Source organism: Acinonyx jubatus, chromosome C1 (assembly GCF_027475565.1).
Source record: "Acinonyx jubatus isolate Ajub_Pintada_27869175 chromosome C1, VMU_Ajub_asm_v1.0, whole genome shotgun sequence".
Classification (NCBI taxonomy): Eukaryota; Metazoa; Chordata; class Mammalia; order Carnivora; family Felidae; genus Acinonyx; species Acinonyx jubatus.
This window is the reverse complement of record NC_069381.1, coordinates 64,035,010-64,061,275: the sequence shown is the minus strand read 5'-3', so window position 1 is coordinate 64,061,275 and position 26,266 is coordinate 64,035,010. Positions and strand designations below refer to the sequence as shown.

At 35.9% G+C, this 26,266-nt stretch overlaps 1 protein-coding gene and 1 long non-coding RNA gene across 9 annotated transcripts in view; one reads left to right on the top strand and one right to left on the bottom strand.

Moving 5' to 3' along the window:
• ZZZ3 (zinc finger ZZ-type containing 3) overlaps positions 1–26,266 on the top strand; it is a 110,470-nt gene that overhangs the window by 44,883 nt on the left and 39,321 nt on the right. For all 8 annotated transcript variants that reach the window (XM_053214264.1, XM_053214266.1, XM_053214262.1 and 5 more), the window contains one exon: positions 2,049–3,604. In XM_053214264.1, the coding sequence (XP_053070239.1) occupies positions 2,100–3,604 (1,505 nt within the window). In that variant the 5' untranslated portion in view covers positions 2,049–2,099. The remainder of the gene's footprint in view (positions 1–2,048; positions 3,605–26,266) is intronic.
• On the bottom strand, positions 16,376–25,267 carry LOC128313901 (uncharacterized). The gene is made up of 2 exons (XR_008294991.1): positions 24,501–25,267; positions 16,376–17,847 (listed from the first exon to the last, which is right to left on the bottom strand). It is a non-coding gene; the product is annotated as an uncharacterized LOC128313901 (long non-coding RNA).

Genomic DNA, 26,266 nt, shown 5'->3' with positions numbered 1-26,266 from the left:
CAATATTATTTTTGAATCATAAATTATGAGTGTAATCAAATTTGCGTTAAAGATGTTTGCGTTATATTTTGTAAAGTTTAAAAAATTATGTTTCTTTTGTGTATTTACATAGGTAATTAATATTTAAAAATTAGTAACCTTCAAATTTCAGAGCTCCAGATTTGGGTATATAAACAAATAAATTGATTTTAGTATTTTTTTTTAGTTTGTGCTGTTTTGGAGCATCATTTGAAGTTTAACTTATGTTTTTTGTAATTAAAAGTGGATATTTATGGTACATTCAATATTTATTACCTGTGATTTAAAATAGACTGTAATCTTCATGACAAGATTTAAGCAAAAGAGAATTACATATCACGTCCCTCTAATGAATCCCAAAATAGAAGTTTACTATGTGAAATGTATTTCTAAGTTCTGATTGGTGTCCTTTACTTATTCATGCAATGGCTGTATAACTCTCTAGAACAAATTATCATATTCTAATCCCAGAGCTGGTTTTGTGAGTCTTGTAAGATTTTTAAAAACTGTTAATTAAAAATTTAAAAGTATACCTTACTGTGAAACAAAACTAAACTCAATCAGCTTACATATTTTGGGGAAACTTAATACATTTGTCAGCAGTCAGGAACAGGAAGACATTTCCCTTTAATATTTCTTTTTTTGGTATGTGGTAGCATGTTGCTGTGGCTTCTGTAGTTCTTCATAACTGTTCTGCTGTTAGACATTTCTGGTTGAGGCAAAAGAGAAATTGTATTTGATTTGCAGGGGGAGAGGTAGAACGGCATTGGGAGGGTTTGTAGGAGGAACTATGGGAAGCGTGGAAGGGAGGGGGAAGGGTACTATGCAACTATGTACTACAGCTGTTACTGGCTTCTTTCTGTATCCATCCTACCCCCCCATTTGGAAGTTAAGCAGTGAAGTGGCAAATTATCTTGTGAAAGCTAAACAGAAGAGGAGCAGAAGAATGGATACTTGAAATGTTCATAGCTCCTTTATTCTGCTTTATGGGAGAACCTTTGGAAAATAATAACCACTTAAGAGTTTATCCAGGTAGATCAATCAGGGCAGTTTTCAATTTCCCTTGCATTTCTATCTTAGACACACCCAACATCCACATCAGAAAACCAGCTCATTCCCAATATGCGTTAAAACTGTGGCATATACGTATATACAGGAGTTTAAAGAAGGAGAGAATGTGTTGTCCTTGTTTCTTAGATGCAGTATTTGCTTTGGGGGGGCTTCTCCTTTTTCTTCTATTCTCTTCAGAATACTTCCTTTCACTTGCTAATTTATGGCTGTACTTCTAGAGACTAGGGAGGTTTGGCTTTCCTCTGTTTTGCTTTTAGCTTATTGCAAGCTAGGATTGTGATATCTGTTCATCTGCTTGGTTACAACCGAAAGTTTTTGCATGTCACATAGTTTGTTATCAGAGGATTTGACCTAAAACTCATTTTAGTAAGAGTGAATTAAGAAGAGCTGAGCCTACCACTTTACCTCCCAGGAATGTTTTGAGAAAACATAAGACATGATTGGGATAGTTTTTGTGATTGTTGCTATATAAATTCATAGGTATTATTTTAATAACCAAGATGAAATCCTGTCTTTGAGGTAACTCTTCTCTGGGCCCTTTGTGCCTTTGTATCTGAAAAGCAGATAAACAGCAAGGCAGGTTAAAGGCATGGTCTCTAGAGCCCTGCTCTGCCACTTCTGTGTATGGTTTTGGACACATTACTTAAACTATACACATACCTCATCCTCTTCCTCATTTGTAAAGTAGGGATGGTAATAGCATCTACCTTAGTTGTTGTGAGACTTAAATGAGTTAATGTATGTAAAGCATATAGAATGATTCCTGGAACATATTAAGTACCATATAATTGTTAGCTGTTATTATTAATATCATTTTTGGAAATGTTAATAAAAGAAGTTATATCACGTAATTTATTAATATTGGCTATACTTGGATTTAAAAGTTAATAGCTTTATGCTTTTGTTTTAGGTATATTAACTATTACCTTTTTCTCATTATTTTGTTTACATTTTTGAAGGTTTCCCAATGAGTGGATCATGATGACCGTATTGTAGGGACTTGCCATAGTATGGCTGCTTCCCGATCTACTCGTGTTACAAGATCAACAGTGGGGTTAAACGGCTTGGATGAATCTTTTTGTGGTAGAACTTTAAGGAATCGTAGCATTGCTCACCCTGAAGAAATCTCTTCTCATTCTCAAGTACGATCAAGATCACCAAAGAAGAGACCAGAGCCTGTGCAAATTCAGAAAGGAAATAATAATGGAAGAACTACTGATTTAAAACAGCAAAGTACTCGAGAATCATGGGTAAGCCCTAGGAAAAGAGGACTTTCTTCTTCAGAAAAAGATAACATAGAAAGGCAGGCTGTAGAAAATTGTGAGAGAAGGCAAACAGAACCTGTTTCACCAGTTTTAAAAAGAATTAAGCGTTGTCTTAGATCTGAAGCACCAAACAGTTCAGAAGAAGATTCACCTATAAAATCAGACAAGGAGTCGGTAGAAGAGAGGAATACAGTAGTGGACAATGATGCAGATTTTCAAGGGACTAAACGAGCTTGTCGATGTCTTATACTGGATGATTGTGAGAAAAGGGAAATTAAAAAGGTGAATGTCAGTGAGGAAGGGCCACTTAATTCTACAGTAGTTGAAGAAATCGCAGGCTATTTGGCTGTCAATGGTGTTGATGACAGTGATTCAGCTGTTATAAACTATGACGACTGTCAGTCTGATGGGAACACTAAACAAAATAGCACTGGTTCGTATGTGTTACAGGAAAAGTCAGTAGCTGAAAATGGGGATTCGGATACCCACACTTCAATGTTCCTTGATAGTAGGAAGGACGACAGTTATATAGACCATAACGTGCCTTGCACAAATTCAGAAGTGCAGGTCAAGTTGGAGGACCACAAAATAGTAACTGCCTGCCTGCCTGTGGAACATGTTAATCAGCTGACTACTGAGCCAGCTACAGGTCCCTTTTCTGAAATTCAGTCATCCTTAAGGGATTCTGAGGAGGAAGTAGATGTGGTGGGAGATAGCAGTGCCTCAAAAGAGCAGTGTAATGAAAACACCAATAACGCCCTGGACACGAGTCTTGAGAGTATGCCAGTCTCTGGAGAACCAGAATCATCTTCTGTTCTAGACTGTGTTTCAGCTCAAATGATGTCTTTATCAGAACCTCAAGAACATCGATATACTCTGAGAACTTCACCACGAAGGGCAGCCCCTACCAGAGGTAGTCCCACTAAAAACAATTCTCCTTGCAGAGAAAATGGACAATTTGAGGAGAATAATCTTAGTCCCAATGAAACAAATGCAACTGTTAGTGATAATAGAAGTGAATCTCCCACAAATCCTGATGAAATTTCTCAGAATGAAAAAGGAATATTTTGTGACTCTGGAAATTATGGGAGTGAAGGACTAAGTAAGCCACCCTCAGAGGCAAGACTTAATATTGGACATTTGCCATCTGCCAAAGAGAGTGCCAATCCACACAATACAGAGGAAGAAGATGATGATCCTGATGTTTATTACTTTGAATCAGATCATGTGGCACTGAAACACAACAAAGAGTATGTGTAAATATGGTAACCATGAATTCTGCTTTGTTTATTATTCCCCACGCTTTCAGTATCTATTCTTAAATGTCTATTCATAGCATTTTTATTATAGCTGAAATTAATGCTTTAGCTGAAATTTTAGGTTTAACATAATGATTATCTCAACTCTTAAAAAAGCTCCAAAAAAAGAAAGACTTTAAAACTCAACTTACTACTCTTCTCAATGACAATATGGTTTTCTAGTTTTGATAGTTCATACATCTTAATTAGAAAAGACATGTGGAAGCTATGGTTGATGGTGTTTTTGTTTATTAATAAGTTTTATACCATTTCAGTTAATTTGTAAAATGGAAACATCTTTAGTTATCACAGTACACTTTGATTTATAGTTGCAGAACTTTATGAAGTGTCTAGGCCTTCTAGGCAGTGTAGAAGAATTAATGAGTGCTTAGACATCATATAGATTAAGAGAAATCTGGCAGGCTATAAATCCACTTTTATCTTAGTTGCTTATATCTACTTTCCAATTAAAACTTTTGACTAAAAAATGTACTTTATGCATTACCTTTGACTTGTGATTTGTAGAGTAAATATTACTGTTAATACCATGACAGCTAATTGTATATTGTAATTAGCATATTAGCAAGAGTTAGTCTGTTGCATAGTTTACATAAAGCATTTGAGACAAATTTTTCCTGACTCTGAATTATAAGGGGAGACTATCTTAAAATACTGTCAGTTATTAGCCTTTGTTTTGAAGGCAGAGTATTCTGGGTAATAACACAAATAAATTGGAGCTAACTCCAAGTAATCGTGCAAGGAACTGTTGATGAACAGCGAACAGTGCTTACTGTAAACACCATGATCAACAACAGAAAAATCACCTTTTGCCCCTACAAAATATGCTTTTGAATTGCTATCACATTATATAGGCTATGTAAAAATGTTAATTTGAGGAAACTTTGTAATGCTTTTGTTGTGACAATTGCCAGATTCTGGTATGTATCAGATCAGAGTATCAAATCTTGGTTGTGGAACATAATAATTTTTTGCCATACATTATAGATAAGTTGCATTTGTGTATGATAATTTGGTGGCCTTTTAGCATAGATTTCTTTTCTGAAAAAAATTTTTTATAAATAGTATTTTAATATTGATTTAATAGGTCATTTTATGTGAGTATTTTATTCATTTATTTTTATAGAACTGTTAGCATTTTTATGTATTTGAAATATTTGAAGTCCAATCTGAGATAGAAAAACAACTAAGTGAGGTTTTTTCAATTTCAGATAAATTGAGTTCTTACCATTGGTATTATTCATCAGTTTTTAAAAACAGAATTGTTTATCTGGAGGCACAAGGAGGAAGAGCATATGTCTTGGGGAAAGACCAAAAACTCAAGAAGTGTGCATTTTTACAAAATATACTCATTAATTTTTTGTTTTTTATTGTTTCTTTGGCAAAGAAATGTTCTTTTTAAGGCTTAGCTTTTTTTTTTTTTTTTTTTTAGTGTTTTATTTACTTTTGAGAGAGCACGAGTGGGGGAGGTGCAGAGAGAGGAGGGGGACAGGATCTGAAGTGAGCTCCCAGCTGACAGCAGCAAGCCCAAGGGGGGCTTGAACTCACTAACTGTGAGATCATTGACCTGAGCTGAAGTCAGCCACTCAACCGACTGAGCCACCCACGTGCCCCAAGACTTAGCTAGAATATTGATGGGAAGTATTTTCTCATAACTCATTATGTTCCTTTTTTTGTTAGAGCTTTCCTGATAGTAATTCTGAAGGATGATGTTTATAAAACAGTTGTGTAAAGATAGTGGTCATAATATTTAAAAAGTGATGTTCCATATTCCTAACCCTTTGAGAATGAGACTAATACAGTTTCATGGGTTTCTCAGGATGTACAAAGTCCTTTGGAATTTGGATGGTAGATGCTTTATTAGGACAGTATTTTTAAATTAATGCCTCATTGGGTGACCTTTGGCAAAAGAAATCATTCTTTTTTGGTTTGTTGCCTTTCTCCAGTCTTTTGAAGATAGCACCTTTTGACAATTCACTTTCAATGTTTTTTCCCTCTGGAGGAAGCATGTTGGTAGAAGTGAGATGGAGAGTGAGAGCATCTTGATTAGCATCTTGGTTAGAGATAATTTAAAGAAAATTGAGAGAGGGTGTTTGATCATGTTAGATGCAATCTCTTTCAGTAAAATCCTTCTTCAAATGCTTTTTGTCTAGAGCCAAGAGCCTTTTGTCTTGGCCTTTTTTTTTTTTTTTGTACCCAAAGTATCATTGTAAAAGATAGCATCGTGATACCCATCTAGTGCTTTGAAGTCTCAAGCTAATTTCTTGCATTTGAAAATGCATTTGGGGTTAAAAAAAAAAGATAAATGGGGTAGGTGGAATATTCTGCTGCATACACAGGTGTACACATTATACTGTATCAAATACTTTGTTTTTCTTTCTCATGCTCTTCATGCTAGTAAATTTCTCTATAGACAATTTCCTTTTGAAACTGGGAATTGGGCATTGCTCAGATTACACACGACTGTCTTTACCAGTAGGGAATGAGTACATCCTGATGGCCAGATTAAAAAATATGTTATTGATAGAAAACACTCAGTATGGCCTAGTTCTTTGTCTGGAGCCAGGAGGACATAGCTCCTTATTCGAGTTACAACTCTTCTCTAAGTTAACATTGATTGTTTAATCAGTAACCTTCTATCCTACCATTTAGCCTATAATTTATCTGTCTTGTTTGCAAGGATATCACATATAAGGTCATCTAATGAAATGCTTTGTAGATGTTTGAAAAGATATTGTGTATAGAATGCTAGCCTTAGGGGTGCCTGAGTCCTTCAGTTGTTTGAGTGCCAGACTTTGGCTCAGGTCATGATGTCACGGCTCCTGAGTTTGAGCCCTGCATTGGGCTCTGTGCTGACAGCTTGGAGCTTGGAACCTGCTTGGGATTCTGTTTTCCTCTCTCTCTGCCCCTCCCCCACTCATGCTTTGTCTCTGTCTCAAAAATAAACATTAAAAAAAAAAAAAAAAGAATCCTAGCCTTAGACCTGATTCATGGCAATTAGGCCATAGGCCAGAGAAATGAATTTGTGGGCATTTTGGATACTTACTCTGTTTCCTTTTTAGATGCCATCCCTCTTCTTTAGCATATAAACCCACAGTTTGCTTTTATATATTTATTTTTCCAAATGGAAAAACTATGAGCAAGGGGGACTGTATATTATCTTTGTTTCTGGCAAGATTCCAGCTGTGGATTATTTTACTAGATGTGCTTTCTCAAAGAGTAGTGGGTGGGGAATCAAAAAAATATTATTTTACCTCAAAATTCTCTGATCTTCAAGATTGAAGGATTCTGTTAAAGTGGTAGGTAATACCTGGTGACTACCTTTTTGGCCTAATAGCCAGACTGACTGAGATCATGTACTTAACTATGATTTGCCTTTTCTTTTTGAGAATTGACCTTTTGTGGATTTTGAATCAGAAGCGTTGAATCAGGTGTCTTAGATTTGAAGTTCTTGCTCTAGGGAGAGCAGGTATAGAGAAGGTCCTGGGTTTTAATGTTCAGAGCTTTTTTCCCAGTTCACAAGGCAACCACTAGAAAATAAATTTTTGAATGGAAATGTGATTTGGTCAGTTGTCTCTGAATTTGTCTCTGTATTCTCCTTGTACAAGAACACTTAAATTTATATTCGAATGGCCTTGGATAGCTTCATTTAAAGATCTTACAACTTTTCATGAACAGGCAGAGGATAAAAAGTCAGATTAAGAGTTTCTGGATTCTTGAGGTTTTCTAAAGGGTTAACTCACTGATAAGATTATTAATGCTTATACCAATTTTCAAGTTTCTAGATAATGAAAGTTTTAAGAATAAGCCAGTTGTTTATCAGATAGAGTATTGCTCATGTAGTCTCTAGGTAAGACATTTTTAAGCCATATTAGAGAATATTTATAGGAATTGTATTTTTAAACTTGGTCCTCTGAAAACGTCAATATACTTTAAATAATTACAATATGTTCTTTTACACTATGCTTATGATCAATCTTCTGATATCTTCATCGGTTTCAGAAGCTGCATAGAGAAAATCCTCATGAGGTCTTGTAGATTCACTTCCTGTGAGACTACTTTTACTGTTTGTCTAAGTTTCTTTCAAGGGACCGGAAAACTCCAGGATTAGGGATCGATTTTGCTTAGAAAGCAATAGAGGAGCCATCTTGCCCTAGATAAAATAATGTTATATTTGTGTTATACTTCATAAGGTACCAAGTGATTTCACTGAATTTCTCATTTGACACTCCAACTTAGAAGTAGATAGCATAGGTGGCATTATACAGTCCCCATTTCCTAACTCACAATTAAGGTTTTAAAGTTATTTATTGAAAGTATGAGGAACTATTGGCACACATAAGATAGAGGCAGATATCTATAGGTACATAAAGAACTCCCATATTCTAATTCATAGTCTGAACTACTCCTGGTTTACCTCATCCAGTAAAGACTTAATTCCGTGGATTTTCGGGTTTCTAGGTTTAGAACTCTCAAGGAGAAGGTGCTAGGTACTCAGTTTTTACAGTTCTTTGGTCTGAGTTTAAGCTCTGTAATTGCATAATCATGATTATCTGGTTTTATCTGTCAGAGAATCAGCATTATTGGTAAGTAACCTGTTTTACTTATTGGATGAAATGTTTTCATGTTCATTGTTTTAAAGAACATTTTGTTAGTTTATCTGTGAAGAATAATTGCCCTGTATGAATTGGGGGTATAAAACTTATGCTACAGCTTGACTTTAAAAGAGAACTTGGATAATTTGCAAAAAAATACTTTGGGGGGGGGGTGTTTAGAATGCATTTAAGTATATTAAAGTCAGAGGTTACCAGAGAAAACTCATGCATGGTGTACCTTCTCAACTAATTGGAAAAGACTGTGGAATATAATAGCTGGATTGGCCCCAGTAGTTTGGCACAAGATTAATGAGAGGAGAGAGATAAATAATGTCCTTAGTATAACATTTTTGGTTGTAAGAGGAGCATGCCGTTGACTAAGAAATAATCAGTGAATTCTTTGTTTTTTTCCTTTCCATATCAACATCTTTTATTTCAACTGATGTGAATGGCTTCCAAAAGGGATTCTCTGTTGTAATCTGAGTGTGTTTGTAGTATAATTTACCTTTTTCTTCTTGACTCAGAGTCATTTTTGCTGATAGAAGTTATGTAGTGATACTTTTCTGGCATCACTGCCAGAATATCTCTGTTTTTGCTTATGTGAGACGATTCACACTTCTCTGCTTTTTATGTTCTCATAATTTAGCTTCTTTTTTATGTTCAAATTCTGTAACTTACAATTTTCTTCTTTTCTTCATTTTTGTTGACTTTCATTTTGTTGTCTCTAGTGCTATAGTGCTTTTTGTTCTCTTTAAACTTACAATCAGAATAACCAGGCTTGTCAGAATTATGTCTCAAGATTCTTGAGTGATGCACTGAAGAATTTCTCTTTGAATGCATAGATAAGCATTAGTGCAAGGAGATGTTCATTTTAATTGTATGTTTTCTTGTTTGCTTAGTTTAAAGGCTGTTGCTTACATAAGCTACCAGGTATCTAAATTCTGGATAGAGAAACAACAGTTGTTTCTTTGTACATGGCAATAAGTACTCATTAGCAACAAAACCCTTTTGGTTTTTTTTATTAAAAAAATTTTTTTTAATGTTTGTTTCTTTTGAGAGAGAGATAGCATGAGCAGAGGAGGAGCAGAGAGAGAGAGGAAGACACAGATTCTGAAGCAGGCTCCAGACTGAGCCATTAGCACAGAGCCCCATGTGGGGCTTGAATTCACAAACCATGACATCATGACCTGAGTCAAAGTCAGAGGCTTAACCGACTGCACCATCCAGGTGCGCCATATTTTTTCTTTTTTAAAGTTTATTTTGAGAGAGAGCAAGCAAGCAAGCGAGCGTGCACATGTGTGTGAGCCAGGGGAGAGGCACAGAGAGAGGAAGAGAGAAAATCCCAAAGCAGGCACCATCTGCACAGACCCCAATGCTGGGCTTGAACTCTTGAACTGCGAGATCATGACCTGAGCCAAAATCAAGAGTCGGAGGCTTAACCGACTGAGTCACCCAGGCACCTCAGCAGTAAAACCCATTTAGTATTTGAGACTAATTGAAGCTGAGCCGTTAGTTGCAGGAACCTGATTTTAGTAGTTTTTTGTAAGCTCAAAAAAGTTTGGGGTGCCTGGGTGGCCAAGTCAGTTAAGTGTCTGACTCTTGATTTTGGATCATGTCATGATCTCATGGTTCGAGAAATTGAGCCCTGCTTTGAGCCCCAAGTTGGGCTCTGCTCTCTGAGCGCGGAACCTGCCTGGGATTCTCTCTTCCCTTCTGTCTTTGCCACCACCCCCCCCCCCCCACCTCTCAAAATAAATAGACTTCTAAAAATGATGTGTTTTTATAAATTGGTGAGCAGACTATACCATATATATATTTCTTTGATGACTCATGTCATTAGATATTACAATGTTCAGTAATAAATGAGAAGATCTGTTTTGTGACTTTTCTATTTCTTCAGTGAAGTATGTGCCTTCAGTGAGGTCTGTGTACCGCCATTTCTTTTACATTGTCATGGAAAGCTGCTTCTACTTTTCTCTTTAATCTCTGATTTTAACATAGAGAAATTTGTAAAGTGGTGAGAAGAGTCTGAGCAATTTGTTCAGGGCACTCTCAGTAGGCAGAATTATCTGTAGTGTGTTATGATTCATTTTCACATACTTAAAATAATGTCCACCATACAAATATTACTGAGGGTCTGGATTTTGTTCTCTTTCTTTAAAAGTATTGAAATTTGTTCTGACAGGCAGTTAATTTACTTGATAATATGCTTGATCCTATTAAGGTTTATGTTTTAGCTGTATTAGGGGGATGTCCAGAGTAGCCTGTATTTTAGGTTTAGTTTAGCCTTACTTGGCATGGCCTTTCTGGTGTTTCATTTAAAAAGGTCTTTACTCTGGCTAGTTGAAACCTGAAGGAAGACTCTAGCCTCATGAAAACAGTTGGTCTTGTGGAATCTCATGTTTTACATGTGCAGCTTTGTACATGTAAGATTCCAGGGGACCCTTACACAAATATTTGGTGTTTCTCTGTCTTTTTCTGTTTTGCTTCTTCCTCTTTGGTGCTCTGTCCCACAAATTCCAGCTGCCTCACTTCCCCAAACACTCTTTTTTTTCTCTCTCTCTGCTCAGCAAGACGGCTTCCTGTTCTGCAGTACTAATGATACTTCCATGTGGAAAGTGTGATCATAGTGTGGCTTATCTTATTTGTTTGTTCTCTCTTATAGGTCATAGTCCTGCACTACATATTGTCTGTTGTCTAACAATAATTGTTTCTGTGTTTTCTCCAGTTGTCTAGTTGTGTATGGCAAGAGGATATTCAGTGTTTGTTATTCTGTCATGATTGAAAGTGGAACTTTCTGATTTGATTTCAGTATGCACTAGGTATGTTTTCTTCTTAAGACATTCACCCCAGCCTGAAGTTTGACCATTTGGAAATTATTTTTGTTGACACTCCTGTGACAGTGAGGACTAGTTTCTACTTATTAGTAAAACATTAGTTTAAGCAGCTTTTTTTTCTAAGAAGCTGAAGTCAGAGAAATTGGAATAATACCAATTTGAATTGAAGAATGAGGGTAAAAGAGACTTGACATTGTTTTAGTTGTGTTGGTGAAGTGTTGCTATGGTTTGAGCAGAAGTAAAAATTGGGTTACTGGTTCAGATACACTTCATGAGGATGGGTACAAGATACAGTGATGCATAAGAAGATACGAAACAGGGTTTACTAGGTTTCAAGTGTTAACCTTAAAAGATGAAAGAGTAATGTATCTAGATTTTAGTTGTTTTTCCTTTCAGGTCTTTTGGCTGGGCCAAATTTGATGTAGTACATTTCAGAAAGCTATGGTGAATATGCTTGCTTTATGACTGTCTGTCTAATGTAGTTTCTTGTAAATGTTAAGTATTTTCCAGAAATTTATTTTCCCTGGTACTATTTTTACCATTTATGTGAAGTTGGAGAACTGATTCAACTTTTGTTGTTTGCTTCTTTTCACTTGTCCTATATTATCATTCCTCTTAATTGTAAATGTATTTTTTATGTTATTTTAACTGACAGTTATCAGAATATAAAGGCATGAATTATTTTGTTATGATTAAATTTTCAGTTGGAGAGAAAGGGTCATGCTAATAGCTTATTGGCAATGAGAGTGGAAAGTGCCATTGAAAAAGATTATAGTCAACACGTGAATTATCTTCTTAATAAACATTTCAAAATATATATATGGATATGAAGAGTCAAGTTAAATGAACCAAATGTAATATTTTATAAAGTTTTTTAAGTCACCATTCATGACTGGATAATGTTTTTATCTTTAAAATGCTATCTTATTTAATCTAGAATCTTAATATTTTTAGAAGTTTTATTTGTAAATTATTTGCAAAAGAACTAGATTTGAGGAACATCCCAGTCTCCTTCCAGTAGAATTCTCAGCTGGTAGTATGATGCTGGGTAAATGTTTTTAACTTCTGAGGTTGTTAGTTTTCTTATCTGTTAAAAAAAATTTTGACATGATTTGCTTTCTGTAATTCAAATGAATATATAAATATATCTTTGCCCTTCCCCTTGCTTTTGGCACTGCTTGGGCTTTGGTTATTGACTTCTTTCTTATTTTGTATGCTCTCTGTTGATATTCTCACACAGTGCTGTGGTTTAAATTATCATCTCTATATTGATGGATTTCCAAATGTATATATCTCCAGTCAGATTATTCTTAGGCTTCAGACTGCTTGCAAGATATATCCATTTGCTTTCTCCACAGTAAACTCAATGGAACATGTCTAAAATTGAACTCACATTGCTTCCTTCGCACACATCCAATATTCAACACTATCTTTTCACTTAATTGTATCTTTCACTTGCCCAGTCTGGAAAAACAGGAGTAATCTTCAATTACTTCTTCACTACACCCTCCTCTCCTATCAGTGTTATGATTCAACTTTATTTCTTTGTTCTCAGTGCTGCTTTCTTAAATTTAGGTCATCTCTGTCATCTCTTTTCTGGATTACTGGAAATGCTTCCTAACTTGCTTTCTGCAGTGCTAGTGTACTCTTTCCCCAATGGACTCCTACAGTGTAGCTAGAATAAATGTTTTTAGAATAAAATCTACTCTTTAAAATGAATTATTTGGGCCTGGGTGTCTTAGTTAGTTAAACGTCCAACTTCAGCTCAGGTCATGATCTTGTGGTCTGTGAGTTTGAGCCCCTCATTGGGCTGTGTGCTGACAGCTCAGAGGCTGGAGCCTGCTTTGGATTGTGTCTTCCTTGCTCTCTGCCCCTCCCCAACTCGTGCTCTGTCTCTCTGTGTCTGTCAAAAATGAATAAAAGTTTTAAAAAATTTAAGAAAGTAAAATGAATTATTGCACAATTTTTAAACATTCTTTTACTGTCTGTTTCTCGATATTCTAAACAGATTATTAGTTCCTTGTTATATTCTTTTACTTGAGGCTTTCTTATATGCCTAAATGCCTGCTCTAGTCCACTCTTACCCCATCTCCCTGGTTATCTTCCTTTCTCTGTCTGCAAAAGGAGTAAGATGTTTAAATTTAGAAATTCTATACTCTGAGAATTCTTTCCTATCTTCCCAAGATTGACTGATTACTCCTTGTGTGCATTATCATAGCAACATGTACAATAGAACTCAAGCTCTTTGGAGGAACCATGTCTTTCTGTTGGTTGATGTATCTTTGGAGAAATGTAAACCTTATCCTGCTTTGAAAATGTCAGAGAAAAATTTAGCATGCTTTTCATAGTAGAGTTTTTTTTATGCCATTAGTTGAACTTTTAATCCTTTGAATTTATGAAATTTAGTACTAGTGATTATTTCCTTTTTTTTACTTAAAAAATCTAGATTTTAAGTTTTCAAAAGAAATGTTGAATCAGTGACATAATCATTCACATAGTTCACTAAACTCAGGAGTTGTGGAGAGATAATTGGTATGGTGGGGGATTTGGGGAAGAAGGGTGTGCCTCATGATCACATTGGTTGTCTGAACACATTATCAGGTGGTAGGATAATGTTTTTACATGCCTGTATAAAAAAAAAATGTAAGCTCAGTTGTTAATACCAGACCCCAAAGAGAGAAAGTGATTGTATTACAAAATAAATTTATAAGTTTGGTATGATCAGAATGTTTTGTATAGTTTTAAATATATTTTTACAGTCAATCTAGAGTTTTGCCAGTAGGCTTTAGGAAGCAACAGAATGGTAAGAATGTGTTTGGGTTATCTTTATTGAGTTGAAGGACTTGAAAGAAAATGTGTGTCCCTGCCTATTTATGTGTCTGTTCTATTTAAGATTTTCAATAGGGGATATTATTTAGCTTTTTCTGTATAAACTCATAATTTTGAGTAGAAGCTAGAAATAATTAAAAACACAAGACATATCCTGTGTCTTTGAAGTTATTGTAAGATGATTGTATACAGATAGCTTAACAGATAAATTCTTTAGCTATATTTGAGGTATATTGCCCTGTAGAATATTAGTTTATAACTAGAGATTACTGGTTTGTCTCTATTATGTGAAATTTTTATGTATTTGCAATTACAGAATAGAAGGGCAACTTTTTACATGTTCTAATGTATTGTTTCTTAGAATGGGTAATCTAAAACTCTAGAGAAAATATGTAAATCTTGATCTGACTGGTGGTCAGGATTTTTTTCTAGATTATTGTGCAACTTCTATAATGTTAACCACAGTACAGTCAGTTGCATTCAGCTTCCTGAATTCTTAAGGAAACTCAAGAATTTTATTGAATAGATTTAGAGAAATAGGTATTAGGAACCAGTTATAAAGTCATTTTTTATGGTTTCTTATTACAAGAAGCCTAGAGTCTTTAAGGAGGAAAAAAACCACAATTTCTTGAAGGCTACAAATATGTGGATTAAAAAAATACTGATATATTCCTTTAAAAATTCCCTGTGACTCTGGTCATAGTCATGATTCCAGGGTTGTGGGATCGAGCCCCACGTGAGGCTCCATGAGCCTGCTTAGGATTCTCTCACTTTTTCTCTCTCTGTGCCCTCTCCCCACTCATGCTCGCTTGTTCTCTTTCAAAAAAAAAAAAAATTCCCTGTGAAAGCCTTTGTATGAGACTTCAAATGATATTCAGTTTGAATACAAGTTTATTAAATTCCAGCAACTAGTAATGAACTGTAATTTAAAACTGGTGAGGGGAATAAGCAAAGTCACAGTAGTCAGAGCTTGTTTTAGTAAGGGCTTGTTGGTTGCAGGAATTAGAAAACCCAGTCAAAGTATATCAAATAAAAGGTTATTTTAAATAAATAGTAGGCAATCTTATGAATATTCAAGGTCAGAAAATAAAGCCTAGCCAACCCTTGTGAAATTGTAATCTTTTGGTTTCAGATTATACTCTCAGAGGTGCCTGGATGGCTCAGTCAGTTAAGCATCCAACTCTTGATTTCAGTTCAGGTCATAATCTCACTATTCGTGAGTTTGAGCTCCATGCCGGGCTCTGTGCTGACAGTGTGGAGCCTGCTTTGGATTTTCTGTCTTCCCCTCTCTCTGCCACTCCCCCACTTACACTTGCACGTGCCCCCTCTCTCTCTCTCTCTCTCTCTCTCTCTCTCTCTCTCTCTCTCTCTCTCCAAAATAAACATTAAAAAAAATTTTTTAAAAAGATCATACTCTCTTAGCTATGCTTCTCTTTGTGCAGTACAGACTGGTTTTTCTTTTTTACTAATGTTTTTTGCTCACTTTCCCCCGTATAATTTTGATTTGCAAATGGCAGATCTTTCCTCTAGGTTTCCCCTGGTCCCAACTTCTCTACTTGACCTTTCTTCTCTAGATCCTCTTCACATTCTGTAACAGAAGACCTGGTTATTGACTGTACAGTAGATCAGCTTCCCTGGGTCAGGTTTTCATCCCTGGTAAAATTATTGTTGGTTACAGGTGAAACGAATGGTTGGTTGGGGACGGGGAAAGTCTGCCTTGGCCTATCCTTTCTGGAAGGATATCTTCCAGAACAGAGGTTATTGGGCAATGTAGGCTATCAGAAGTTGCCCATCATGGATCATTTAGTGTTTTGGATTCAACTGGATTCTTGACCAGTTGTCTTTAGTAGAAGTGGCAGAGCTATTATGGAAATCGCCCATGTCATTGAACCTGGCTTTTATTTTTCTCTTTGAAATTAGAGGTACTACAGAATTCTTTGTTTAATATTATGAGCTACTAGAAAAAGAGATTTACTCTATGACTTTACAGTAGGTATAGGGATAATGGTTTCAGAGGCTGTTTTATCTCTCTCAATTTATAGGTGTAAATCTTAGACCAGAAAAGATGAGTCATGTCCAAGATTTCAAAATTAGTGGCAGAGTTGCTACTTTTTCCATGTTTTCTAACTCTCAGGTTAGGCATTTTCTGCTCTTGATTCCTTATAAAAGTTTTAAATTATTATTATTATTATGGTTTTTATTTTTAGTTTTTAGTTTTTTTTTTTTTTAATTTTTTTTTTCAACGTTTATTTATTTTTGGGACAGAGAGAGACAGAGCATGAATGGGGGAGGGGCAGAGAGAGAGGGAGACACAGAATCGGAAACAGGCTCCAGGCTCTGAGCCATCAGCCCAGAGCCTGACGCGGGGCTCGAACTCCCGGACCGCGAGATCGTGACCTGGCTGAAGTCGGACGCCCAACCGACTGCGCCACCCAGGCGCCCCAAGAGTTCTTTAGCTTTTTACCTACTGTTCTTCTGTTCTAGAATTCCATCTAGGATACCAATTACATTTAGCTTTCGTGTCTCCTTAAACTTCTCTTGACTGTGGCAGTGTCTCAGACTTGTCTTGATGACTTGGGCAGTTTTGGGGGATACTGGTCTGGTGTTATAGATACTTCTCTATTGTGATTTGTCTCCTGTTTTCCTCATGATTAGACTAGAGTTGTGGATGGGAGGAAAACCATAGAGGTGAAGTGCCATTTTTATCATGTATATACTATACTATTAATATGATTTATTATAGTTGATGTTGACTCATCATCTGGTTGAAGTAGTATTTGTCAGGTATCTTCACTGTATTCTCCTCTCCATACTTTCCATATTTTATTCTTTAGAAAGAAGTCACTGCACAGCTCAAACTTAAAGAGAACAGAGTATCTACATAAATTATTTGGAATTCTGCATGAGAGATTTTTTTCTCTTTTGTTGACTTATTCAGTCACTTATTTATGTCAGTATGGACTCCTAAATATTTGTTTTTATACTTGGGGTTATAATTTAATACTACTTTGTTGCTTAAATTGTTCTAGCTTTGGCCATTGGGAACCTTTCTGTTGGTTCCTGTGCATCATCAAGACGGTTTATTTTTGGTGTGTTTGGGTTTTGAGCACTTCCTTACTCTCTGGCACTTCAGAATACTCCAGACTCATCTTGTATATTTCCTGCCCTAGTCCCAGAATCAGCTGTCTCTCTAAGGAACCCCAGTTCCCTTTATTGGAGAATGGTGTTGGAAACGAAAATTTGGGTACTAAATGTGCTCATTGCTACTGAGAGGTCTTGTTGCTTTTATTGAGCTGTCATAGCTGATCAAGCAAGAAAATGTATGTGCATATCTATACACACATCCATAAATCTGTATGTAGTCATTTGTATCTATACCAAGCTAAACCTGGTTTTATAATTTGGCTTTACCTCTAATCTGTTATATTACCACATGGATCATTCTAGCCTCCTCCCCTTGCTTATCTGTAAATGCTCACTGCAACAGGGACAAAGCTGGCTCTCTCCATTTGTCCTTATTAAATTTTTTTTTTTTTTTTTTTTTTTAAGTAGGCTTTATGCCCAGCATGGAGCCCAATGCAGGGCTTGAACTTACAACCCTGAGATCAAGACCTGAGCTGAGATCAAGAGTAGGACGCTTAACTGACTGAGCCACCCATGCGCCCCATTTACTTAATTTTTTGGTTCTAGTATGTACATACAATAGTATCAGAATTGTTAACCTATATTCCCATGGGAGATAAGTTTTTCAACTAGAGTGTAGGTCTTATGTGCAACACTTTTTAGCTTTACATATACCATGCATTTCCAGAGTTACCTGGATCAGGACTTTTTCCTTTTACTCTCTTCTGTGATGTTATTCATGCATTTGCAGCACAGTTAGATCCTTTTTGTCACAGTTTGCATTTCTGACCTCCTAGAAGAGTTTTAAAAATTTGCTTACATTAAGGTTTATTCTTTATACTGTAAAGGTCTATGGGTTATAGCAAGCAAATGGGTAAGGCCCTGCTTTCACCATTGCTATGTCATAGTTTTACAGCAGAATAGTTTTACTGCTATAAAGATCTACTTTGCTTCACCTATTCTACCATACCTCTTTCTCTTCCTGATCTTCTGGAAATCAGTGATATTTCTGCTGTCTTCATAGTTTTGCCTATTCAGAGTGTCACATGTACTGTGAATCTTTTTCAGACTGGCTTCTTTAACTGAGTAGTATGCTCTTAAGGTTCATCCATATCTTTTTGTGGTGTGATAGCTCATTTTTATTTCTGCATAATACTCCATTTTATGGATGTATCATGGTTTGTTTATCCATTTACCTATTGAAGGACATCTTAATTGTTTCTAGATTTTGGTGATTATTAATAAAACTGCTGTAAACATTTGCATGTAGGTTTTGTGTGGACATAGGTTTTCAAATCAGTTGGGAATATACCCAAATTTGTACTTGCTGGGTCTTATGGTAAGAGTATGTTTAGTTTTGTAAGAAGCTGCCAAACTGTTTTCAGAGTAGCTGTACTATTTTGTATTCCTATCAGTAATGAATGAGAGTTCCGTTGCTCTGTATCCTTTCAGCATTTGGTATTATCAGGATTTTAGGTTTTTTTCTTTAATTTTTTTAATGTTTATTTTTGAGAGAGAGAGAGAGAGAGAGAGAGAGAGAGAGAGAGAGAGAGAGAGGAGTGAGAGCCGGGCGGGGCAGAGAGAGAAACACAGAATTTGAAGCAGGCTCCAGGCTCTGCCTCCCAGCACAGAGCCCCATGTGCGGACTTGAACTCATGAACTGAGAAATCATGACTTGAACCAAAGTTGGACACTTAATTGACTGAGACACCCAGGCGCCCCTGTCAGGTTTTTAGATTTTATCAGACTGATTGGTCTGTGGGGGCCCTGCTGTATATTTAATGTGTACGTAAGCAGAGACCTTTTGGGCCATATAAAAATATTTGCCATGATTGATAATTCATGTAATAGATGTTTCTATAAACTTTTTTGTAAATGAAATAGTTTTAAAAGATTTTGGCTTTTAAAGACTTATCTTAAGGATAATGTTGATAATTTTTAAAGCAAAGAATTTTTTGCATAAATAATCCCCTGTTTATAAATCTTTTCAAAGGTCTTTCAGAAGTGAACCTTTCATTAGAAGAATATAGTATATACTATACTACTAGAAGAATAGTGAGGTGTTTATTCATGGAATAAGAAATTTCTTATTATTCATATTATTATATTCCCCTGCTTTTTGAGTTACAGCGTATAATACCTTATTGTAATTTATTTTTCCCAAAAGATAAAAAAAAGTGGTAACTATTTGATCTTGGAATTACAGGGACTTTATTTCTTTCCATGATTTACATTTCCTGTTCTTTGTGTTATGTAACTAGAAAATACTTAAAAAATCAAACAAATTTATTCTCATAAAGATATTATAAGGGATTTAAAAAAGAACCTCCCCACCCCCAAATTTTCATTTTCTTCTGTTGTGCTAAGGAGCAGTAGGTTGTTGAAGCAAGAGACACTGGCATGTTTCTCAACCCTTACTTAGCTGGCCAAACATGATGGAGTCCCTTAATCTCTCTGAACTTCATTTCCTTCCAACTGTGAGATGAATAAGTTGCACTTATCCTTGAGGTGGTACCTTTTAGCTCTAATATTTTATAATTTTGTGGCACCTGTACTTGCTATACACTCTAGCTCCTTTTACACCATTGGATGTGCCTTGATAAGTTCCCATTAAAAACAATTCAGTGGCTAAATAATGGAAGAGTTATGTTTAAATCCTGCTATGTAGCAGTCTACACATGTTTGAAAAACACAGGTAAAAATACTTTGTATTTATTAGTGCCAGTGTCTTTAATTAATGTTTATATTTCTGGAAGATCTTAGTTGAGATACACATTTTAAAAATTAAAAAAAAAATTCTGTTTATTGTCTGTAGCTGTTTTTTGTAGGGCTTACTCTATTTTATTTGTTTATTTAAAAAAATTTTTTTAATGATTATTTGTTTTTGAGAGAGAGAGAGAGACAGAGCATGAGCAGGGGAGGGGCAGAGAGAGAAGGAGACACAGAATCCAAAGCAGGCTCCGGGCTCTGAGCCGTCAGCACAGAGCCCAGCGCAGGGCTCGAACTCATGAACCGTGAGACCATGACCTGAGCTGAAGTCGGTCGCTTAACTGACTGAGCCACCCAGGGGCCCTGGGCTTGCTGTATTTTAAAAAAGCTGCCATGCAGTCTATACATTAGAGTCAGAACTGCAGAAATGTAACTGCTTCCTTCATATTTATTGAGTTATTATGGTGTTCAGTCCAAGGACCCTTTGAAATGTTTGATATGTTACAAATGGACTATAGAGTATACTGAAAGAGAGAGGTCTTAGTTTCTAAATTTTTAGGAATTTAATGTGTATTCAGTATAGAAACAAGCAGTTAGTATGCAGGCTATACCCACTTTGGTATATCAGATAGGAATAGGACTCTTGTATTTATTTCTGTGGGGTCAGGAAGTGTGGCAAGATATAGAGAACAGGAGGAAAAAGAAAGGTCCTTTGCTGGATGTCTTTATTTTATTCTAATAAATCATTTCATTTCTTCCTTTAAAAATTCTCTTTACCTGTTCTCTCTTCCTCATACTGAATAGCAGCCCTAGAGATGAACCACTCTGTATGGTTCCTCAGTCTCTACCCACTCATATACATACTAAGAAAAACTAATTCTAAATAGCTGAGAAGGAACATTTAAAAATAGGTTTCTTTTTTTCTTTTTAAAGGAGTGGAATAGGAGTGGAGAATAAGTTTTGTTTCTCTTGATTCTAATAAAATTATTTCTTTAACATCTGATCATCACAAGTTTATTTTATAGTTAGGATTTGAAAGTATAACTGCTAAATGCAAGTGAAAACAAGCTTCTAATTTAAGAGGAATGTCAGTTTTACTAACATTTCTCTGGAGATGGAAGAGTTATCCCTACACGTTATTTATGTTAGGAATTTTATGTTTAGTACTAAAGACCAATAAGTTAACAGCAACTAGATGATGTTGTTAATGATTTACTGAAGGTAAAACTTGCCAACTTTAACCTAAAGAAGTAGTAAAAGTAAAGATCACCAAACATTTTAAAGAGTTTATATAAGAGCACACTCTGTAAATACTGATTTTCTTGGCATCGGTTATTTTTTTCTAACCTGATTATACTTTGCCTTTAGAAATTTTTCAATCCAAGCCATGTAAGGAAAATTTTTTCTCTTATAGTTTGTAGTTTAAAAATTATGTGTATAAGGGCCCCTGGGTGCCTCAGTTGGTTGAGCGTCCGACTTCAGCTCAAGTCATGATCTCATGGTTCGTGAGTTCAAGCCCTGCATTGAGCTCTGTGCTGACAGCTCAGAGTCTGGAGCCTGCTTCAGATTCTGTGTCTCCCCGCCCCCCCATCCCTCTGTCTCCACCCCGCACCCCCCCCCCCCCCGCTCACACTCTGTCTCAAAAATAAATAAATGTTAAAAAATTTTTTTAAAAATTGTGTATATATAACAAATAGAGACAAACCTTGTTGTTTGTGTGTACGTGTGTATGTGTTTAACCAGAAAAAACATAAGAAGCATGGGAATATGTTTAAGTGTAAAGAGAGTTGAGGACTCATACTGTCAAATACTTAACAAAATTTTTGAGAAGTTCATAAACCTCAGTTCAGATATTTACATTCAAAAGCAAATGGGTAGTCAGCAAGGTTAGTGATCCATGGAATGGGTGTAGAACATATGAGGATGTTGAGTTCCCTATTCTCACATAGCTTACTAGAAATATTACTTCTGGAACTAAGAAAAATGTTAAAAAATCATACTTTAGCATCAGAGTATAGAAATATATTTGTTTAAATCAAACCAGCTGGCTAATCTTTCCTGACTTATGTTAAGCCAAATAAACAGTGATAAGAAGAAATAGAGCTTAACTGTCAAACTTGAGTTTTTTAAAACAATTACTGTACAGAGAAATAGTGGACTACTATGTAGATCTCTAGACCTATTGCCAGTTTTCAGGTACACAAGATGGACTCTGGAAAGAGAACGCTGATAACTTTTGTTATAGAGGTCATTGAAAGAATGAAGGACTATATTTTCAGGATTATTGATGAAACCTTTATGTAAAAGAAAATACCCTTTGAAACACATTAGAAATTAGACTTCTTTCAGGGGGTTAATATACATTGAGAAAATATACAATGGAGACGTTTTGGAAAGGGGCAAGTGTTTTGTTTTTTTTTTTTTTTTTACAACTGTTAGAGGCTATCAAAATTCCTCTTTAATTATGAATGACATATGTTTTAGTTAAAATATTGCTTACTCTGTTTATGATCTATTCAATAAAAAATGGCATTCTTTTCTGTTGCATTCTAAAATTAGTATTTGTACTTGTAGGTGAATAGAAAGAGTTGTTAAATAGGCTAATTTTCTTACTCTTCTGCTATTTAAAAATACGGCAGGATGGGCGCCTGGGTGGCTTAGTCGGTTAAGCATCCAACTGTTGGTTTTGGCTCAGGTCATGGTCTCAGGGTTTCTGAGTTCAGGCCCCACATTGGGCTCTGTGCTGACAGCGTGGAGCGCGCTTGGGATTCTCTCTGCCCCTCTCTCTTTGTCCCTCCCCCGCTTATGCCGTCTCTCTCAAAGAAACTTAAATAAACTTAAAAAAAAATAAGGCAGGGATTAAGGCTTCAGTTAGGTTTTGAGTAATTTCTGAATTTTAGGTATAGGCTAATTTTCCCATTGTATACAATCTAAGCTCAATATTGCACATAAATTAGGATATGTAAATAATTGTATTATGGAAAGAATGATGGCAAGAATCTACCAGTAGTTAACCTTTCCAAGTTTTAGTTATGCCATTCATAAAGTGGTAGTAATACCTACTTGAAAGGGTTTTTGATCTGGAATAGATATGATCATATATTGAACATAACTAATTTGTACTCTAAAGATTTATAGAAAGTACAAGTAAGGTAACAATAGCTGTACAAAGAGTAAAGTTAATAGTAGTATAGTTATAATGAGATTGTAGTGTAGTAGTGTCGATACAAGAAGTAAAAAATGTTTTTATTTCATCTTGTGATTAAAAAATTTTTAAGTCCAGCTATTACCAAACACCTAAAAACACTTATTTAAATACACTGTGCTGTAAATACATTGCTCTAATATTGTTCCATGATTGTTATAGTATTGTTATATGTATATATATCACAGTAAACTGTTGTCCTTAATCTTTTCCTTGCCCCAGCCTCCACATCAGAATGTATTTTTTAGGAGTATGTAGCCATGCCAGGCATAGTGGTATGTATTTTAATGCCACCACTGTGCTGGAACACTAAAATTAAAAGTCTAGAATTGTGCTTATTTAGTGACTTAAGATGGATAACCATAGTAGGTCTGCAGATTAGGTTAATTTGACAGATTTTTGCATTTAAAGTACTCTGAGCTGTTACTCCTTTTAAGCAGAATAGATACAATATGTTCATATTGAACAGAGATAGCAGGTGAGGATTATTTATAAATTGGTGAGTTCTAGAACCATTAGAGTGATTGTTTAGGGTGTTAAAGTTTAACCAGGAGTAAATGACAGTAAATTTGTTAACACAAAATTTTTAATTTAGTTTTTAAAAAGTTTTTTTTGTTTATTTTGAAAGAAAATGTGCGCAAGTGAGCGCATGTAGGGGAGAGGCAGAGAGAGAGAGAGAGAGAGAGAGAGAGAGAGGGAGAGAGGGAGGGAGAGAGGGAGAGAGGCAGAGGCAGAATCTGAAGCATGCTCCAGGCTGTCTACGCAAAGCCCTACATGGGGCTCTCAAACTCATGAACCGTGAGATCGTGACCTGAGCCGGAGTCATATGCTCAACCGACTGAGCCATCCACGTGCCCCTAAAATTTTTAATTTTAAAATAATTAGATGGGATCTTGTAAGTTCTGATATTTCAACTTAAATACATACCTCAACTAAATACTTTCCCTTTTGCTATTCCAAGGTAACAAAGCAATTAGTGGCTATAGAAAAGATTGTAAGATTAAAAAAAATTTTTTTTTATTTATTTTATTTATTTTTGAGAGCGGGGGAGGGGCAGAGAGAGAGAGAGGGAGACACAGGATCCGAAGCAGGCTCCAGGCTAAGAATAATTTAAGCAACAAAATAAAGTAGTACAGGTATAAAAATAAATATTTGAGTCATACTGATATGAATAAATAATTGAATGACAAAAGAAAAAAATATCTCCCAAGCAGAATTCCAAATAATTTATGTAAATATTCTGCCCTCGAGAACCTAACTCTCCACTCCTTAAGTATGTACTGTGCATAGTGACTTCTTTTCAAAAAATACAGTATAGAAACGGTGAGGAAAAAAGAATACAGTGGAGAAACCTGACAAATACCTCAGCCAGGTGATCAAGTCAATATTGACAGCACTAAATCATATTAACAGTATATACCCTTGGTATAACTTGATAAAAATGGTACTTTACCTCTGTGTTCTCCTCAAACCCCAACCTAATAAGGAGGAAAACATCAGATAAATTCCAGTAAAGAAAAATCTATTAATACCTGACCAGTACTCCTCAAAATTGCCCAGGTCATCAACAATAAGGAAAGTTAGGTCTGAGAAACTGCCACAGCTAAGAGAAGCCTAAGGAGACACGAAAATTAAATCTAATTGGTATTCTAAAGGGATTTCAGAACAGAAAGATGCTGGGTAAAAGCTAATAAATAAAGTGTAGATTTTAGATAATAATGTATTGATTTATAAATTGTAATATGGTAACATAAGATTAATAATAGATAAATGGGAATTCTAGAATATATTCTTGATTTTTCAATAAATCTAAAAGTGTTCTTAAAACAACTATTTAGAACTGCCTAGGTGTCTCAGTTGGTTAAACGTAAACTTGATTTCGGCTCAGGTCATGATCTCATGGTCATTGAGACAGAAACCCCACATCAGGCTCGTTGACTGTGCACTGGGGGTTGGCCTGCTTAAGATTCTCTCCCTCTCTGCCTGCCCCTCCTTGCTCTCTTTCTCAAAAGAAAAAAAAATAAGTAAAACATTAAAAATTTTTTTAAATAAAATAAAAATTAAATCTTACAATCTTGGGGCGCCTGGGTGGCTCAGTTGGTTGAGCATCCAACTTTGGCTTAGGTCACGGTATCACAGCTCGTGGGTTTGAGCTCCACATCACACTCACTGCTGTCAGAGCAGAGCCCACTTCAGATCCTCTGTCTCTTCCTCTTCTTGTGTGCGCTCTCACGCCCTCTCTCTCTCTCAGAAATAAACATTTAAAAATATATTTTAGCTTTGGCCATCGGGAACCTATCTTTTCCCTCGTATATCCCAATACGGTGGTGTATTTTTGGGTGTGTGTGTGTGTGTGTGAGCTCTTTCTTTTTCTTTCTTTCTTTCTTTCTTCCTTCCTTCCTTCCTTCCTTCCTTCCTTCCTTCCTTCCTTCCTTCCTTCCTTCCTTCCTTCCTTCCTTCCTTCCTTCCTTCCTTTTCCTTCCTTCCTTCCTTCCTTCCTTCCTTCCTTCCTTCCTTCCTTCCTTCCTTCCTTCCTTCCTTCCTTCCTTCCTTCCTTCCTTTTTTTCTTTCTTTCGTTACAAAATACTACAGACTCTTACTTATTTCGTACCCCATTCCTAGAATTGTTTTTGGAGAATGGTGTTAGAAGCCTGTATTTGGGTATGATGTGTGCTCATTGCTACTGGGGTATGTTATTTTATTTAGCTGTCTCAGCTGACAGAGTAAGAAAATATGTATGTGTATACTAACCTGTATATATACACATATCCATGAGTATTTCTATGTGTAATCATCTGTATCTATACTAAGCTAAACATGAGTTCATGTTTTGAGTCTCCTTCCAATCCATTATATTACCAGTGGATTATTCTAGCTCCTCCTCTTGCTTATCTGTAAATACCCACTGCAGCACTGACAAACATGGCCATCCATCACCCATTTATTTAATTGTTTAATTCCATTATAATTTTTTTAATGTTTATTTATTTTTGAGAGAGAGAGAGAGAGAGTGCGCACACGCACGAGCTGGGGAGAGACAGAGAAAGAATCTGAAATAGGCTCCAGGCTCTGAGCTGTCAGCACAGAACCTGATGTGGGGCTCAAACTCAGGATGGTGAGATCATGACCTGAGCCAAAGTCGGATGCTTAACTGAGTGATCCACCCAGGCGCCCCTGTTTAATTCCAGTATAAATGTATAGCAGTATTAGAATTGTTAATTTTTACTCTAATGGGAAATAACTGCCAGTGTAAGTGCTTATGTGCAGAATATTTTGCCTTTAGTCTTAGAGATGCCAC